At 46.5% G+C, this 20,150-nt stretch overlaps 1 protein-coding gene across 4 annotated transcripts in view; it reads right to left on the reverse strand.

Moving 5' to 3' along the window:
• Window positions 1-20,150, reverse strand: part of MYO1B (myosin IB) — a 927,952-nt gene that overhangs the window by 419,598 nt on the left and 488,204 nt on the right. For all 4 annotated transcript variants that reach the window (XM_068244859.1, XM_068244861.1, XM_068244860.1 and 1 more), the window contains exon 2: window positions 19,960-20,100. In XM_068244859.1, the coding sequence (XP_068100960.1) occupies window positions 19,960-20,094 (135 nt within the window). In that variant the 5' untranslated portion in view covers window positions 20,095-20,100. The remainder of the gene's footprint in view (window positions 1-19,959; window positions 20,101-20,150) is intronic.

Consider the following 20,150-nt stretch of genomic DNA (forward strand, 5'->3'; position numbering starts at 1 on the left):
CTGGGCTACAGAGAAGCAGCACTGGACTGTTGCTCAGTGGTCCAAAGTACTTTTTTCGGATGAAAGCAACTTTTACATGTCATTCGGAAATCAAGGTGCCAGAGTCTGGAGGAAGACTGGGAAGAGGGAAATGCCAAAATGCCTGAAGTCCAGTGTCAAGTACCCACAGTCAGTGATGGTCTGGGGTGCCGTGTCAGCTGCTGGTGTTGGTCCACTGTGTTTTATCAAGGGCAGGGTCAATGCAGCTAGCTATCAGGAGATTTTGGAGCACTTCATGCTTCCATCTGCTGAAAAGCTTTGTGGAGATGAAGATTTCATTTTCCAGCACGACCTGGCACCTGCTCACAGTGCCAATACCACTGGTAAATGGTTTACTGACCATGGCATTACTGTCCTCAATTGGCCTGCCAACTCTCCTGACCTGAACCCCATAGAGAATCTGTGGGATATTGTGAAGAGAAAGTTGAGAGACGCAAGACCCAACACTCTGGATGAGCTTAAGGCCGCTATAGAAGCATCCTGGGCCTCCATAACACCTGAGCAGTGCCACAGGCTGATTGCCTCCATGCCACACCGCATTGAAGCAGTCATTTCTGCAAAAGGATTCCAGACCAAGTATTGAGTGTGTCACAAGGAGCCCTAGTGGCTGACCGCACTTAGCCTTCTAAACGGTGCCAGCGCACAGATCGTGCGAACTCTGGTCGCAGTCAATGCGCAGGAACCGTTAAGAATTAGCCGCAGACAACTCAGAAGGGAGCCTGTGAGACACGGGTGATTACAACTTCACCCACTGGTTCAGAGTAAACTGCCACCACCACGGTTACCATGGGACCGTGGAGCCCATTAACTGACTAATCCTGCGAATAAAACGGTTAAACACACGATATTCTGTCTAGCCAACAACAAACAAACAGTAGCGTATCTTCAGAGACCCGGGATCAGTTCTGTGTGTGCTGATAAGCAGGGTAGCAGACAGTGAATGACTTGGAGGAAGTCTTTTATTCACAGCAATATAAATAATTAATATATACAGACAATTATTAAAATCAACAATTATTAAAACAGTAATAGCCAGTATAAAAAATAAAAGAAGGGAGAAAAATACTTAGTTCCTGGAAAGATGTCCTTTTTGTGGGAAAAATCAGTTCTGGATTTCAATCAAAGTTCAGAGTTCAGACCAGGTGGATGCCAGCATATCCTCAAGCTGGCATCTGATGAATTCAAGATGTTTCAGTGTGGAGGACACTGAGTTTGGGTCCTCAGCCATTCTTATGCCCCTGCTTCAGTAGGAGGGAGTGAGGGCGGGGAGCCATACACCCCCTTCAAAGATGAGATGAGCCCTCCCCTTGTACTGGGGCTAGAAATCATATCTACCCATATATGGGCTCTATCTCCCAGAACCGTACAGGTCAGGGTAGATTTATTAACATTTTCAGGTCTGTCTCGATTTACCCAGCGCCCTGATACCAGACATGAGGGGTGGGACCCCTGTGGTATCATCAGGGCATTTTCAAACTGCCTAACTGGCAGTCCTTACCTCAGAATGTTCTGAAACTTCCTCAGAACCAGCACCGGGGCTCATGCTACACTTCCCCCACGTTTGGCGAAGCTGCCATCTCAGGAACCCCAGAAATATGACAGATCTGGGAAGTTATGGATTATGCCATGAGACTGAGGTTGTGTTCTAGCTGCTAACAGCTGACTTTCCTTTGATCTTTACTAGGGAGCAAAGTGTCAAGACCTCCCGTGGATTCGTAGCCTGCTTGGCTGCACCTAGGCATCCTTTGGTTAATTAACATCTCCATGAGATCAGCTAAGTGTCACCTGGTTCCCAGAACCAAAAGGCAATTGTGCCTTCCACAGGGAATATGTCCAAGCTAATTAACACCTCCCCCCAGGCTTTCACTCAGCTAAGACAGATCCCCCAGCTGTTCCAAGGCAGGGGGATACTACACATCAAATCTTGGTTCTATTGATCTGAAGCGCAATCGATGCAGGGAATCGAGTGCGATCGTTCTTTTCTTCACGGGCGGTTCCAGGACGCGCCTGCGGCCCCGCAACCGTCCGTGACAGAGTGCATAACTGAACATAATTATTTGAAGGTTGACTTTTTTTGTTTTAAAAACACTTTTCTTTTATTGGTCGGATGAAATATGCTATTTTTTTGAGATAGGAAATTTGGGTTTTCATGAGCTGTATGCCAAAATCATCAATATTAAAACAATAAAAGGCTTGAACTACTTCAGTTGTGTGTATTTGAATCTAAAATATATGAAAGTCTAATGTTTATCAGTACAGTACAGAAAATAATGAACTTTATCACAATATGGTAATTTTTGGAGAAGATCCTGTATATGAAAAGTCTAAAAGTCAAAGGGCTTCTAAAACCACCAACCACAACTTTTGAGGAGAAAAGTCTCTCACCTAAACTAAAACAACATCTCCTGGCCTGGACTTAATACTGCAAGACCATGACTCAAATGTTCAACTTCTGTACCAGAGGAGATGGGATCAAATCCTACAAAAAAAAAATTACTGAGCAACAATGGGAAAATTTATTTTTAAACACACATCGCTCAGTCAGAAATGCAGAAAAACTCATACTAATACCTGTAAATCCCTAAAACGTTCTAGACCAATCCACATAATCTGATAACATTATCTTACACATTACTCAACCAATGGAAAGAGAATATCAGAAAACCATAGAGAAATTATACTAACTAACTAACAATGCTAGAGCTGATGGCTATAAGAACTAATGATCACTATGTGCTTCATAGAAATAGTAGATACAACTTATAGGGTTAACTCATCAACACAAATGTCATCCCAATATATACAGTTTGTTGTTTAGAACTTAAAGGGACTCTAAACTGAACTTAAAAATTGAGACGAGCGCCGCCAGGGCCGCAAAGGCGCAGTGGCCACTGACTGTTATCGAGAATGAAACTCAGCCGCTGCGAAGGGCCGGAGGATCGTTCAGTGACGGTGCGGGCACAGGGCGGCTGCAAGGGGATGGTAGAAGCCCCAGGTAAATTAACTCTTTTTTTCAGTTTAGGTTCCCTTTAAGAAAGGATTAAGTTCTTGCAATCAATATGTTTGATCAGCTAGTAACATCTCATTTTATATAATGATTTACCGTATATGACAAGAGTGTGACAATCCAGCCCCGCGATCCTGTCGAGATCTGCTCCCGTTAGCGTACGCAGGAAGTACGGGCACAGACGGACAACGAGACCGGTTGCTGGATCGTCAGAGGGAAGAAGAAAGAAAAGGCGACAGAGCGTGCCAATCCCGTCTAATCTGCTCCCGTTAGCATACGCAGGAAGTACGGTGAACAGACTGACAAAGATTGGTCGCGCAGCTGCCGACAATATGTAATGGGACAAACATCCACCAATCCCGTATTACTAGGCCACTGTTGCCATGCAGGTCTCATGCACTAGAGACTGCTGGAGGCAAATTCACTGTGTGCGTAGTAAACGGTTAAGATTGGTTGGAGGTGCCCATACATGTACAATTCTGATTGTATATACAATCGGTAAACTAAAAATATCGATTTCGCGCTGGAAATTGGGTAAATAAACTGCCACCACTCTCTCAAGTTCTGTAGGGAGGAAAGAGACTCCCGCTATCATAATACGGTAGCCAGCCCAATCGCGTTCAACACGCTCCAGTCACCGTTCGGGGAATAGTCACTTCCGACGGCTTAAAGACTGTGAGCAATGTGACGTTAAAGAAAGGTTACTGGGTCCCTATATGATGCAATCTCGAATTGTATTTACAATCGAGAAACTAACATTATCGATTTCACACAGGAAATCTGGTACTAGCTAATCCTAGAAGGAAGAAACGGTTATTTACAACCTAGCTAGCAAATCAACAATCATAAGCAAATCATAAAACAATGCGGTAGTATGACTGACTCTTCAGAGGGCAGATTCGTTATAGCAGCAATCAGATGACCAGAAAGGCACGCAACTGAACGATAAAATCGTTAGTTTATTTCTAAACTACATACACACGGCTTATTTTAGAACAGATTGATTGGACAGAGAGAAGAGAGGAAAATAAACAGAATGTCTTAATATACAGTTCAAATACCGTTATTGGTAGTCCATGCGGCAATCGCAAGTCTTTGGCGAAAGTCCCAAAATGGCGGTTGCCATGCGGCCAACAGGCCTTTGTTAGAAAGTTCAAAGATGGAGGTTTTGGCCCGTGTCCTTGCGGGCTGCCAGGATGTTACTAGGCATCAGATTGAAGGTAAAGGACTCAGAGCTTTCTGGGCTCTGTGTGGTTATAGCCCCTACTCCAGCACGGAGGGGTTAGGGGGCGTGGATCACACACCTCTTTGGAACAGGAGGTCTCTGCCCCTCTCATAGAGGCAAGAATTTACCTGAATCATGATAAGTGTGCTCATCTGCAAACCGTACAAGTTATGTTAAATCTAATAACATTTTTAGGTTTGTCAGAATTTATCAAGAACGTTGATACCAAACTTGGGGGATCAGACCCCTGGGGTATTAGAGGGTTATTTTAAAACAGTCTTATGCTAGATCTGGCAGTCCGATTGGTCCGGAAACCTGTCAGAACCAGCGCCCTGTGGAGTCCCATAACCTGCGCAGATTTCATGGCCAGGGAGGTCTGCTATGCCAGGAATTATGAAGGAAATATGGAGAACATATGAATATTGGGATTCCTGAGGTCACAGCAGGTTTTCCTAAGGTCAGAAGTCTTTTGAAGCTCAGGGAGCAGCCGAAGTGTCAGATCTCATGCTGAGACTGGGGCCGATCAGGCTGGAGAAAGCTACACTTTATGAGCTTCTGTCAACTGATATCTACCCTTCACCTGATGGATGAGGTCATAAACACCTCAGGGGGTCCCCTGTGCTGGCAGAGAATCTTTTCACAGGAGGCTAATTAACTGACCATGAAAAGATTTCTCCAGCCCTTTGGCGAAGGGAAAAAAAAGTGTATTTAAACCAAAAACTGTCAGTTTGGTTGGTTTGCGAAGAACTGGCGTTCGTAACTCCATGACGCATTCGATAGGTCATATCGACGGCGTCACATCTCCCCCCTTTACAAGATTGGGGAAGGATCGGTTAGCAGGACCTTGACTGAAGCAATACCAACTTGCTACTTGGGCTCATTACAGCGGGAAAGCCTGGGTTCCACATGACCTCGGGGGTTGCCCTTTTTGTGTTGGTCAGTGGTTTAGCCAGGAGGCTACAGGGCTTCGCAAACGTCCTGTAGTATCCCGCTGTTCCCAGAGAGGCCTGTACCTCTGTCATGACAATCTGATCTGCGTCTGGTTCAACGGTCAGATTGTCAGCTGACAGCTGTCCTAGTACCAGGGACGAGTGATCGCAGTGTTGCTCCCATGTCGGGGGGAACACAGGGATGTCATCCGGGTACGTGACTGTACAACCGTGCTTGCTCTTCCACAGATCGTTCCACGCCTGGGGAAAGGTGGCTTGGGCATTCATCATACCAAAAGACATCCGCCTCGAGGCGTTTAAGTCCAAGGGCAGGGTGAATGTGGATTCCAGGCGCGCCTCCAGCACGGTCGGAATCTGCCAGTATCCGTAGCTCCAATCCATGATCGTTAGGTAGTTGGCGGATGCCAGCCAATCCAACAGATCACCGAGGGAAGACATGGGATACGCAACGGTTATTGAGATGTCGTCCGGCATCCTATAGGCCTCACAGAACCTGGTGGTCTGTGAGCTAGAGGATTTGCGGAGGACAGCCATCTGTAACATCTCCTCATACTTCATCTTTACTTTTGCTTGCGCCTCCGGAGAGGCGCGGTAGGGGATCTGCCATAAGGGCTTGGGAGTCCCCGGGTCCCTTCTATGAACTGCCATATCGATTTTAAAGTGCCCAGGGTTGCTGCGAAGATTTCGCTGTGGGGGCGCAGTGCGCTTCAGCGAGGCCTTCTGGGAGTACGAGAGTTGGGGGGTGACGTTCACATCATCCACCAATTCTCGTGTGGGAGCTATCAAGCCTGACAGGGGACCTGTGTCTGCCTGTTCTAATTGGCCGTACTCTCCCAGAACTAACTGCGTTTTGTCTGACTGGGCTTCTAACAGATCCACATGGACCGTGCTTTCACCTGGGGTGTCAGTTACATGGGGAATGGGTTCACTGGAGTAATTACCATTCTCCCTGTACACCTGTAGTGGAGCTTCCACTGCTGGCGGCTTAGTGGTCTGGCCACTAAGCGCACGCAGGTTGGAGTCGCTCTGTAGTATCCGCACGGATGTGGGACTACAAATCTCAGCCAGCTGCCTAGTGCGATCTGAGGTCAGCTGCTGATAACCAAACTCTCTGGGGTCAGAGCTGACAGGAATGCCTGCAGGCTCTGAGCTCAGGTCACCAACAGTACTGGGGGTGTCTGTCTGCACAGGTACACCACAATAAACATCACCTTTTGGGAAAATTAAAATCACGTCAATATTGACATTGGTCTGGGGGTCAGAGATATCAGGGGAAGTCGAGACTTCTCCAGATAGTCCTGAGTCCAGACTGCCGGTGACACTGAAGGCGTCACCCAGCGTACTCTCACAAACATGCACAACATTATCAAAAGCGTTTGCATAACATGACATGTCATTTTTAGCATGAGTTTCCCCCACCTGAAAGTCAGAATTGTCAGAGGGAATCCCTGCTGTCAGCTCTGAGTCCATGCGGCTGGCCATAGGGCATGTAATGGCCAAAGAATGTACAGCGTTTCTATCACAATTATCACTGACACATGCAATTTCATTAGTAATAACAGGTGCAGAAAGAGATAAAAGACAGTCAGTTGCTGGTACATATAAATCTGAGGGTACCTCCCGCCCAGCGGCGTTAGGTACAGTAGCAATAGCAGGTAAGGGTTTGACATCTCCCTGTTTTCCCAAAGGCTTGTACAGTACCTGGTTGCCAGGGAGTCCTACTGGGAGCTCCTGCATATCAGCAGAAAATTCCGAAGGGCACACAAGCGTGCCTAGATCAGTGCCAAGCACAGGAGGAGAGGGAAACTCGGCAACAGCCCGCTCTGGACAACCCACCCCCCATCCAGCCTTCTCAGGGCCTGGGATAATAGGGTTGTGTCGGTTGGGCCTGAATCCAGTCAGGGTGAGGAGCTTTTGTGGGAGAATATCTTCCTCTGTGGCAAGGTCGGGACAGACCAAGGAAACATCTGCTTCTGGAGCACTGGAGCAAAAGATGATCTGGTCGTCCACTGGAGCACTGTGACGATTTCCGGAACCGTAGAGCATCTCTGTCACGCTGACAGGCTGTGCAGAGGGTGATGCAGGTGACGGATCAGGGTTGCTAGCCATCTTCGGGCTAGGGACGGTCGTTCTATTCCTCTTGGGACAGAAGAACTGTATGTGGCCTGTCTGGCCACAAAGACTACACGTGCGAATGGCAGGTGTGTCAGACTGGGATGCAGCAATAGCAGCAGCTGCAGGTCTCGGTGGCGCAATGCTCACCGGACCAGGAGGAGTGAATGCAGTAGGCTTACCTCCTTCCAAGTCTTGGGACAGTGTTATGTGACTGTCCAGCACCAGAGTTCTCTGGCTGTCAGGTACAGGAACCTGATGGTACGCCCTCTCAGAGGTGCATACAGGAAAGTCTTGTTCAGTGCCCTCTTCCATGGCAGGAAGTTTTGCTGTGGGGGTCACGGGTAGAGGTTCGCATCTCTCCACCGAAACACATAGTGACGAGTGCACATTAATTTGGGTTGTCTGGGCCAACTCCGATTCACGCTGGAGCCGTAGCTCTTCGATCTGGAGATCCCACTGGCGCAGACGCTCTTGGTGCCCTGCTTATAGCAGGCGCATCTTTGCCTCATGCTGGAGTCGTCGCTCCTTGGCCTGGAGATCAAACTGGCGCATCCACTCTTGGTGCTCCTGGTATATGCGCAGATCCTCGCCGGTCAGGTTTGCCAACCACTCCGGGGGTATCCGGATTGCAGGGAATAGAGGCATTAAGCAAGGTGGCGACAAGGATTCCATCTATGGGGTTATGCCACCAGCTCAGCCTTGCTTGTGCTGCAAGCAGCAATGCCGTGCGATTCGCAGAGGGCATGCAAGTTAGGAACTGACCAATTCTGGTGAAACTGAACTGAATCAGACATTCAGGAGAGAAGAGTACAAGAAAGAGTAGAATATAGCAAAGAAAAAGTTAGGAAAGGTAGACCAATCTATTCGCTATCAATGTGTACCGTTTTGTGCCCAGAACTTCGGTTCTGCAAGACAGGATACTTAGCGACCACTGTCTTATTGTTCTGGTTGCAAAGACTGAGTTTGTCAGATCTTTGCGCTCTGATTTCCCAAAAGCTGGCTATGCCTGGTTTTGGGGTGTGCTATCACCACCACTGCCAACCAATGTGACAATCCAGCCCCGCGATCCTGTCGAGATCTGCTCCCGTTAGCGTACGCAGGAAGTACGGGCACAGACGGACAACGAGACCGGTTGCTGGATCGTCAGAGGGAAGAAGAAAGAAAAGGCGACAGAGCGTGCCAATCCCGTCTAATCTGCTCCCGTTAGCATACGCAGGAAGTACGGTGAACAGACTGACAAAGATTGGTCGCGCAGCTGCCGACAATATGTAATGGGACAAACATCCACCAATCCCGTATTACTAGGCCACTGTTGCCATGCAGGTCTCATGCACTAGAGACTGCTGGAGGCAAATTCACTGTGTGCGTAGTAAACGGTTAAGATTGGTTGGAGGTGCCCATACATGTACAATTCTGAATGTATATACAATCGGTAAACTAAAAATATCGATTTCGCGCTGGAAATCGGGTAAATAAACTGCCACCACTCTCTCAAGTTCTGTAGGGAGGAAAGAGACTCCCGCTATCATAATACGGTAGCCAGCCCAATCGCGTTCAACACGCTCCAGTCACCGTTCGGGGAATAGTCACTTCCGACGGCTTAAAGACTGTGAGCAATGTGACGTTAAAGAAAGGTTACTGGGTCCCTATATGATGCAATCTCGAATTGTATTTACAATCGAGAAACTAACATTATCGATTTCACACAGGAAATCTGGTACTAGCTAATCCTAGAAGGAAGAAACGGTTATTTACAACCTAGCTAGCAAATCAACAATCATAAGCAAATCATAAAACAATGCGGTAGTATGACTGACTCTTCAGAGGGCAGATTCGTTATAGCAGCAATCAGATGACCAGAAAGGCACACAACTGAACGATAAAATCGTTAGTTTATTTCTAAACTACATACACACGGCTTATTTTAGAACAGATTGATTGGACAGAGAGAAGAGAGGAAAATAAACAGAATGTCTTAATATACAGTTCAAATACCGTTATTGGTAGTCCATGCGGCAATCGCAAGTCTTTGGCGAAAGTCCCAAAATGGCGGTTGCCATGCGCCCAACAGGCCTTTGTTAGAAAGTTCAAAGATGGAGGTTTTGGCCCGTGTCCTTGCGGGCTGCCAGGATGTTACTAGGCATCAGATTGAAGGTAAAGGACTCAGAGCTTTCTGGGCTCTGTGTGGTTATAGCCCCTACTCCAGCAAGGAGGGGTTAGGGGGCGTGGATCACACACCTCTTTGGAACAGGAGGTCTCTGCCCCTCTCATAGAGGCAAGAATTTACCTGAATCATGATAAGTGTGCTCATCTGCAAACCGTACAAGTTATGTTAAATCTGTTTCAAAATTTTTATTAAAGTTTTCAGATACATTTTTAAATGGACTGTGCACACATTGTGCTTGAGTAACAATTGAGGGAGATTAAACATTTCTTAAGGAGTTTTCTGAGCCTGGTGGTACTGAGCCAAAGGCATTTCACACCAAGATGATATAATAGTGTTTGACAAGCTCCGATTAAAAGTGATTATCAAACATTCCCTCTTAATCTTGAAGGCCGAGGCCTTTGAAAGAGAGTCCAAGAGAAGACAGTCTAGCAGCTCACTGAGAGATGCTACTAGAGAAGCACTTCACAATAAGAGGTGTGAAGAAAAGGGGAGAAGTAGAAAAGTAGAAGAAAGGAAAGAAAAAGTGAGAGAAGCAGAGAAAAGGTAGCAAGGTGAGTGTCCCCGGAGTACCTTCGTTGAGACAAAAATGGGTAGATATCTAGAGCCGCGATATCAGACTGGGCCTATAAAAGAAATCCAAGGGTCCCAGATTTTGTGGAACTTGATGTTTCTGTCTTCCAGTACACTTGCCATTTGCTCTTGTATCATGAAGGTCGAGACCCTCTGTTTTACCTCCTCAAAGGAGACAAATTGCGTTCTCCAGGCTTTAGCTATAGTTTGATTCGCTGCTACAAAGATGTAATGGATAAGGGAGTTTTGGTGTTTCGTGAGAGAATCTATTTTAAAGTGCAGTAGTGCTGACCAGGGGTCCTTCGTTACCCTTTTGCCTGTTAACGACTGAATCATCCTATATATTTTGCCCCAGAATCTGGACAGCATGGCGCATGTCCAAAAAGTATGGAGCATGTCGCCCTTAGAATTACAGCCACGAAAACAGAGGCCAGAGTTTGTTTCAGAAAGGTGAGATAGTCTGGCTGGAACCCAGTACCACCTCATTAGTACTTTGTAGGACGACTCAGTCACCGCCAGATTAAGGGAAAGTTTGGGTATGACTCTCCAGGTCTCCTCCCATTCCTCCTGTGTTTTGCTACTTTTCAAGTCGGACTCCCATCTAGACCTGTATCCATGGTGGAAAGAGGAAGGTGGTTCGTTTAGGTGAGCATAGAGAACAGAGATTATTCCTCTGGCAAATGGTTCAGTAGAACAAAAGCGTTCAAATTGTGTTAGAGTTATTGGAAATTGGACTTGCACTGGGAAGAGGGAGCGCAGCCAATGCCTAAGTTGAAGGTAGCGAAATTTCTCTGCTAATGGGATTTGATATTTATCGCTTAGATCGTTCCAGGACAGGATGCCCGAGCTTCCCAACAGGAACTTAATCTGTTCAATACCTTTCTCTCTCCACCATTTAAAGCCGTGTGGGTTATCATTGCCTGGTTTAAACATTGGGTTGTTAATAAAAGATAGCAGAGGTAGTGTAGGGGATAGTACATTTTTAGAGTAACGAATAGAGTCCCATATACGTAAATAGTGTTGGAAAACTACACTAAAACTCGGTGGACGAAAAGCTTTTGGAATCCAAATGGGAGTCTGAACCGATTGGGGGGAAGCTTCCGGGATATCAAACAGTGACCAGAGAGGCATCTTTGAGCCCTTATATAAGTCTACAAGGTGGACTAGTTGGGCGGCTTGATAGTAGTTTGTTAAGTTTGGGACTCCCAAACCCCCGTTTCGTTTGTGGGCATACAGTGTCACTCTTGGGACCCGGGGGCGTGCGTTATCCCATATAAATTTTAAGAGTTTATTTTGCAACATCCTGAGGAAGTGAGGGGGGATGTAGACCGGTAACATTCTAAAATGATAAAGTATTTTAGGTAAAAGTGTCATCTTGATCGAGTTTATGCGGCCCAGCCATGATAGATTGTATGTTGACCATTGAGATAGGGTCTGTGTGATTAATTTGTTTAGTGCATAATAATTATTTCGAAAGAGGGTTTGATAAGAAGGGGTTAGGTTGATCCCCAGATATTCTAGAGAGGTCTCAGACCAAGAGAAGGGGTATTGGGCCTGAATAGTTTGGCAGGTTTGTCGAGGCAGGTTAATATTGAGGGCTTTTGATTTGTTTGTATTGATTTGTAGGCCAGATAGTCGAGAGAATTTAGACAGCAAGGTAAATAACTGTGGGATGGAAGATTCAGGTTGAGTAAGGAAAAGTAATAAATCATCTGCGAATAGATTTAATTTATGCTGTATTCCAGCCAGTTCCACTCCGCAGATTCCATTGTCTTGTCTGATGGCTGATGCTAGCGGTTCCATGGCCAGTATAAATAATATAGGGGAGAGGGGACACCCCTGGCGAGTGCCCCTACTAATTTGAAATAGAGGGGACGAGTAGCCTGCGTAATGGACGCTAGCTGTTGGTTTGGAGTAGAGTACCTTGATCCAGGTTATAAAAGATTCCCCTAACCCCCATCTGGCTAAGACCTGAAATAAGTAGTCCCAGGATACCGTGTCAAAGGCCTTGTATATGTCAAGTGATAGGCATAGGCCCGGAATTTTCCTTTTATTTAACAGTTCTATAATTTGAATTGCTCTCAGGGTGGCATCTGAGGCCTGCCGACCTGGGACGAAGCCTACCTGTTCCTTATGTATTATCTCCGCCAAAAAGCCATTCAGTCTTGTAGTTAATATTTTAGTCAGGAGTTTGTTATCTATATTCAGTAAAGAGATAGGTCGAAATTGGCATGGATCCAATGGTTCAAGGTCCGATTTAGGGAGCATGGCAATGTCTGCTTGAAGGGAGCTAGTGTGGGGTGTATTGCCCCGTCTGTAGGCATTAAAAAGAGACACCAGAAGAGGGGACAGGGCTGCTGCGTATTTTTTATAGAAAAGGCCAGTGAACCCGTCGGGTCCAGGGGTTTTTGAAGTTTTAAGAGTTTTGATTGCTAGAAGCACTTCCTCTAGAGTGATGTCTCCATTTAATGAGGAGACCATTTCAGGGGAAGTTTGTGGAAGGGGGATGGAGTTCAGAAAATCTTCTATTTCTGGATTATTATTTATATTGGGTTGACAATATAGTTTGGCTAGGAAGTCATGGAGGCTAGATACAATCTTAGCAGGGTCCGAAGAGAGCGTAGGAGGCTTGTAAACCCTGTGTTTAAGTTTATTTGCTAATAGTGTATGTGGCTTATTATTCCATCTGTAATATTTATTTCTTTGCCAGCGTAGCTGTTTTTCAGCTTGATCCACGAGTTTTAAGTCAAGCTGAGTGCGGATTGTATCTCTAGCCCGTTTAAGGGCTGCTGTGGGGTTGGCTTTCCATTCGGTTTCTGCCAATTCTAACCTATTGGTTAGGTCTGCTATGTCTTTTTGCTTTTGCTTTTTCTTGAATGAGGCTAAGCCTATTATACGTCCTCTGATGGTGGCTTTCATTGCCTCCCACAGAGTTATTGGAGATGTAACAGACTCACCATTTAGTTCTATGTATTCAGATATATATTCGTGGATTTTTTCTAAGGTAGACTGGTCTGACAGGAGGGAGTCGTTCATACGCCATTTAAAGCTATTCTTTCTGGGGATTAAAGAAGTCAGGTGTACCAAGAGGGGACTGTGGTCTGACCAGGGAACCGCCAGGATCTTAGCCTTTGAGACATCTGGAATCGAATGTTGGTGAAGAAATAGATAGTCAATACGGCAGAAACTGCCATGAGGATTTGAGTAAAACGTAAAATCCCGTGTGGTGGGGTTTAATTCTCGCCACACATCAATGAGGTTTTGAGCTCGGAAAAGAGTCTGAACTGCGTTAGGGCGTGGGCTACCTGGAGGTTGGGACTGAGAAGATTGGGCCAAGGGGCGAGATCTGTCTAGGCTTTCATTGAGCACTGAGTTAGTGTCTCCACATATTATTAACATGCCCTCACGGTGATTATTGATTACTTGTAACAAGTGTGATAAAAATCTTTCCTGGAAGGTATTTGGTGCATAGTAGGAGACCAATGTTATCTTGACATCGTGTAGAAGTCCCACTAGCAGCACATATCTACCTGTTGGGTCCAGAATTTGGGTCAGGCATTTAAAGGGTAGGCCTCTACGAAAGGCGATCGTGACTCCCCTCACCTTCTCCCGAGCCGCAGAATGAAAAGCCATTGGGTAATGGTGGTTTAAATAGGAGGGATGAGAGGAGGCCGAAAATCTTGTCTCCTGGAGACAGACCACATCGGCCTTACATGATTTGTAGTAGCGAAATGCTTTAGATCTTTTTTGAGCCACATTAAAGCCCTGGACATTGTGTGAGATGATGGTTAAACCATCATGTGAAGAAATAGCAGCCATTGAAAGGTTTGTGGTGGACTTTTGCGGCAGGCACTAGAGTGATACTTCGGGTTCCGGGGGTTAAGCATGAGAGAATGAGAGGAAAAAGGGGAAAGGCATAGGGAAAGCAGGAAAAAAGAAAGGACATAGACAGAAGCAGAGAAAGAACAAAAAGGCGCGTCCCTCTGGAAGGAGGCCAAACAGAGGGAAGCAAAACATACATCAAGATTGGCCGTTCCCGTATTCTGAGAGCACGGGAGGAGCCAATAGCGTTCCCAGTAAAGTCTGGGAACAACACCATCAGTATGGCGGGGGGAACAATGGTCCCCTCCAGCCGCATAGTTTGCTTTCTATATTAAACTATAAACTATTATCGCCCACCGCAGAAGGGGGTAGGAGGCATAAACAGTAACAATAAACCTGAACATATTTACTTAACAGTAGAGGGTCAGGCCTAGGGATGATAAATTCTAAATATAACCCAATTCGCATTGAACAGATGAAAAACGTTAGATAGTTTACGAATAGTAGAGCCTAGACATTAGTGTGATCAAGTAAATTAAACTCGGTCGCTCCATTCTTAAACATGGAGGTGAGATTTCGCCAGGAAAGACAAATACGTGAAAGTTCAGCCAGGATCTGAGAATCTTGATGACTGCTGGGAATGGTTATTACGTCTTGAAGCAGTACGCCGAGGCTTTACTGTCTCCCACAACGGCACAGAGTTTGCGGATTGTTGGCTTCGGGCGGGGGAGCCCGCCGGAAGGCATAGCTTGAGTAATTCAAATTTTTGTTGTGCTTCTTCTGGTGTAGACACGATTACTTGCTTGCTGTTGTGGGTGAAAATTAGTTTAAAGGGGAAGCCCCATTTGTACTTTATGCCTTTGGCGTTAAGGATTTGGAGAAAGGGCTTCATGGCCCGGCGCCGCTGAACAGTAGCAGGCGCCAGATCTGTGAATAGTTGTTAGTCATAACCTTGAAATGATAGGTCCCCTTTCTCTCTGGCCGCGCGTAACAAGGCTTCCTTCGTGTTGTAGAAAGTAGGTTTTAATATAATGTCACGCGGGGGGCCATTCGGTTTAATCGGAGTAAGGGCCCTATGTATCCGATCGAATTCCAGCCGATCAATAGGGAGAGATGGTAAGAGTTCCTGGAATAAAGCAGTGATAGTGGAGTTCAAGTCTGTGACTGTCTCAGGGACCCCCCGAATTCTCAGATTCCCCCTCCTTGCTCTATTCTCGAAATCTTCCATTTTAAGCTGGGAAGAGATTACATCAGTTTGTACAGTACTAATGTCTTTTTCGTGGGCTTCTAGAACCACAGTGGTTTTATCCATGCGGCTTTCAAGATTGTTTATGCGGGCCCCGAGATCTCTAATCTCCTTTTTGAGCTGGGTTGTGATATGGGTGGAGGCTTCTTCAAGCCTGCGTTGCAGTATGGCTTCGAATTGCTCTAGCAGCGCCTGATCACCAGTGTTGCTTTTTTTGGTACCTTTTGGGTGCTGCGTAGGTTGCTGCTTGCTCCTGGTCGCCGGTGTGCCGGTGGAGAGTGAGCTGTCCTCTGATCTCGGAGCCGGGGAGCTGCCACGCTGACTCTGCCCGGGCGCCATCTTGGGCCTTGCTGTTAGCGGCAGAGTTGATCGAGCTGGAGTCTCAGCGCGTTGGATATGCCGGCGTGGAATGTCCGCCTGTGTCCCTGAGCTGTCAGAAGGTTCTGCCGGGTGTTTTAGAGGCTAAGTAGCTTCTGCGGCGGGTGTGCTGATGACTGATGCGGCTGGAGGCTGCGGAGCAGGATCAGAACGCGTCCATCTTCCTCAGCCGCTGGCCACGCCCCCCCAAGTTATGTTAAATCTAATAACATTTTTAGGTTTGTCAGAATTTATCAAGAACGTTGATACCAAACTTGGGGGAATCAGACCCCTGGGGTATTGGAGGGTTATTTTAAAACAGTCTTACGCTAGATCTGGCAGTCCGATTGGTCCGGAAACCTGTCAGAACCAGCGCCCTGTGGAGTCCCATAACCTGCGCAGATTTCATGGCCAGGGAGGTCTGCTATGCCAGGAATTATGAAGGAAATATGGAGAACATATGAATATTGGGATTCCTGAGGTCACAGCAGGTTTTCCTAAGGTCAGAAGTCTTTTGAAGCTCAGGGAGCAGCCGAGGTGTCAGATCTCATGCTGAGACTGGGGCCGATCAGGCTGGAGAAAGCTACACTTTATGAGCTTCTGTCAACTGATATCTACCCTTCACCTGATGGATGAGGTCATAAACACCTCAGGGGGTCCCCTGTGCAATCTTTTCACAGGAGGCTAATTAACTGACCATGAAAAGATTTCTCCAGCCCTTTGGCGAAGGGAAAAAAAAGTGTATTTAAACCAAAAACTGTCAGTTTGGTTGGTTTGCGAAGAACTGGCGTTCGTAACTCCATGACGCATTCGATAGGTCATATCGACGGCGTCACAAAGAGTACTATATCAAATATCATCAACTTGGCTTTATAGCTGTTTGCTACCGTTAATGATTGTTTCTGCTTCTATACAAAAAATAATAAAATTATTGAAATATATTTTACTGTACTATTGAAATAACACTGCCCAATATTAGAATGTAAGTAATTTTACCAATATTCTCCTGATGGATATTTTAAGCTGCCCCATTTTTTGGGGCAGATGATTCCCCACCTGGGGTGCAGCGGAAGGGGAAGCAGTAACTCACCTCTCCCAGATCCACAGACTGCATATCTTCTTTCTCCTTCTGTCCTTTCTGCTCTTATGTCACCACAAGGGGACCCTGTTACTAATGCAACTGAACGAACTGAAGGATAGAGAAGATATTCAGTGCGTTGATCACGTAAAAGTAAGTTACTACCGCAAAGTAGTGGAGGAGGATGTAGGGTGTACCCCTCTGGCTACCTATACTGTGGGAGGGGAGGGATGGGGGCTCCCTAGCTACCTTTATGAGGGGGGTGGGGAGGAGGCTCACTGGCTACCTATACTGTGGGGGGGGGGGGGGCGAGCTCACTGGCTACCTATACTGTGAGAGAGGAGGGGGGGGGGCTCACTGGCTACCTGTACAAAGGAGGTGGAGGGTGTCTAACTGGCTACCTATACTGTGGAATGGGACAGGGGGCCTCCCTGGTTCCCTATACAAAGGAATAGAGAGGAGGATAACTGGCATAACTGGCTACCTATACCGTGGGAGGGGAAGGGGGGCTCCCTGTACAGAGGGATTGGGGTAGGTGGACTCACTGGCTACCTGTACTCTCGGAAGGGAGGGGCTCCCTGGCCACCTATACAGGTGGGAGGCTCACTGGCTACCTATACAGAGGGGAGAGAGGCTCACTGGCTACCATTACTATCAGAGGGGAGGGGCTCCCTGGCTACCTATACAAAGAGGAGTCTCAATGGCTACTTATACAGAAAGGAGGGGGGCACACTGGCTACTTAAAGGGAGGAGGGGGGCTCTCTGGCTACCTATACTGAAAGAAGGGGAAGTTCTCTGGGTACCTATGCTGGAAGGGGTGTCTGAATCTGGCTACCTAATACTGGAGGCCTCTGTGGCTACCTATACTGGGCGGCTCGCATCTGGCTACCACATCGCAACAGTGTGCTTGAGTTTATGGTGGGGAACATTTTTTTACACCCACACTCTAGGAGCTACGTAGCCTAGAAACTGCCCTGATTTCTGACGCCCACAATCTCGCTACGCCCATTTTGCATGTACGCACTTCAGGCAGCCATGACACTTTATAAGTACAGAAACCATTCTATATCTAAAAGGACAATGTGGAAAAACTTCTGCCATCTCAGCTGTGTTACTGACACTGCAAATATAAATAGTGATAACAGGAATAAAAGATACAATGACGTGATAATTATGTATTGCTGTAATAGTGCCATTTAATAAATCTACCCCACAGTGCACCCTGAGGGAGCACGCACAGACACTGCAGATAGACAAGAAGGAAGACAAACTTTTGTTATGCAATTCTGTGTAAACAATGATGCTCTGTTGTCTACCCATTATTTAAAAAAAAAGTTAATTAAATGAAAAAGTAAAAAAACAAACAAACAGAAACATCACTGCAACAATACAGGAAAGTTTTCTATGAAGGAAGATTAAAAATTACAATTATCCATTACTTTGCAGAACCACGGTAGATTTAAAAACTCATTGCTATTGTTTGCCATTGGTTTTGCCTGGTACATTAACACTATGGGCTCTGTGCTGCTTAGCAGTGCAGCTTAATGTGAAGGAGCGCCCGCTTTGCATCCCTTACATAGCAGCGCTCGCTGCTATGTAAGGAGAATGACTTCCTTAGTTACGCATATTGCGTACATAGCAATGCTCGTAACTTTAACTCCGGGCGGTTCTGTGAAGTATCGTCGCCGCAGCCGCTACTATGTTAATTTACATAGCTGTAACTAAGTAAATTAACATGGTAGGGGCCGCAATTGAAGTATCGCGGTAACGATACTTCACAGGAACACGCGCAGTTAAAGTTACAAGCGTTGCTATGTACGCAATGCGCATAACTAAGGCATTCTCCTTACATAACAGTGAGCGCTGCTATGTAAGGGATGTAAAGTGGGCGCTCCTTCACATTAAGCAGCGCAGCTTGATGAATCAGGCCTTAAGAGTGTATTACAAATGGAAAACTATTACAAATGGAAAACAGAAAAAATAAAATTAAGAGTGTAACGATCGGTGTAACACAGAGAGGATCTGACTACCGGTGATCTGCAGTATCACCGAGAATGCAGATATATACCAGATTATTGGTGATCTGCAGTATCACCGATAATCAGATATATCTCTAACCTCTGGACACCTGAGTGATAAGAGTGTTTTTGGTACAACAGTAATACTTTGAGGATCGCACCTGGAAGACAGGTGCAAGAGCAGATAGGAATACTGCTTGGCAACTGGTTCCTTCCGTAGTCTGGACTCTACACGGGGAGGAGTCAGACTGACAGTGGGAAGGATAGAACGTGAGTGACACCAATGGAGAAGTGTCAATGACAGATCTGCGAGCTATCTCCTAACAGGAGAGATAGTTCTCGAGATCGGACAAGCCAGGTCGTAAACACACGGACAGATAAGGTACAGAGACAGGAGGCAGGTGCACAATCCAGAGACTAGCCGAGGTTTGGCAACAGAGTATCAGAATGATAAGGGTACAAAATCAGAGATCAGAAGAATGGTCAGGAAAGCAGAAGGTCATAACAAATAATCAACAATGCCTAAGCTAAGGTGTGAGTTCCTTGGCCGTCAACACCTTGGAACCTGATCTAGAATATAATACAGATAATAACAGACTTCCTAGACTAAGGTGTGAGATCCTTGGCCATCAACACCTTGGAAACTGTCTAATAACACAGATACTGACAAGGTCTGAGTGCTACCACGTAGTGATCGCAACGCCAGACACCAGAGAAATGACCAGCACCCAGTATATATACACCAGCGCTCACTAGCGCCTCCCCTAAGTGCTGGACCAATGGAAGTTGCTGAAATTGTCAGCTGACCGGCTTGGTCAGCTGACTCCCTTCTGAGTGTCATAAAGGCCCTGCCTCTCTGCGTGCGCGCGCGTCCTTCTGAGCCAGTGTGGACTATCAGTCCCAGCCACACCGGACATGTGTTGTAATGTGTCAGCCTGTTCGAGCGCGGGGGCAGTCGCACCGCCAACTGAGCATGCGGCGGTTTCCCCGCACTCAGCCACTGTGTCAGTAGTAGGCCTATGCGTACTGACTGCCCCGTCAGACGCGGACTCCGCCGCCCTGACCGCTGGGCATGCGGCGGTTTCTCCGCATTCCGTCCCGCTAGTGGATGCGTGCCTAAACACTCCAGGTGCCATGTTAGACTCAGCCGCCTCACTCTGAGTATTTGCGGCGGCTCTTCCGCGTTTTCTCACAAAGAGCCATGGAAAACAGACAAAGTTAGTGCTAGAAGCAGACTGACAGAGACAGAAAAAGCAAATGCAAAAGAAAGATAAACAAAGAAATCATGAGATGAAGGGCATACAAGAACTGAGAGATGCAGTTAGAAGACACAGCAGAAACACAAAACAAAACAAAGATACTTACATAGATTTCACTGTGATCAAAACGTTTTTTGAGGTTATCGATGAATGTATCTTCACTGAGGGGGTCCAGAAGTACCATGTCACCGACCCCTATCATGTTGTCCAGAAGTGAGGTCTTAACCTCCATTTTGGCCATGCTGCCCTATCAGGAAGAAAAGTGATGAGCTGTTATCAAACTGTAAGCAGCAAATA

The sequence above is a fragment of the Hyperolius riggenbachi genome, chromosome 7 (genome assembly GCF_040937935.1).
Source record: "Hyperolius riggenbachi isolate aHypRig1 chromosome 7, aHypRig1.pri, whole genome shotgun sequence".
Taxonomy (NCBI): Eukaryota; Metazoa; Chordata; class Amphibia; order Anura; family Hyperoliidae; genus Hyperolius; species Hyperolius riggenbachi.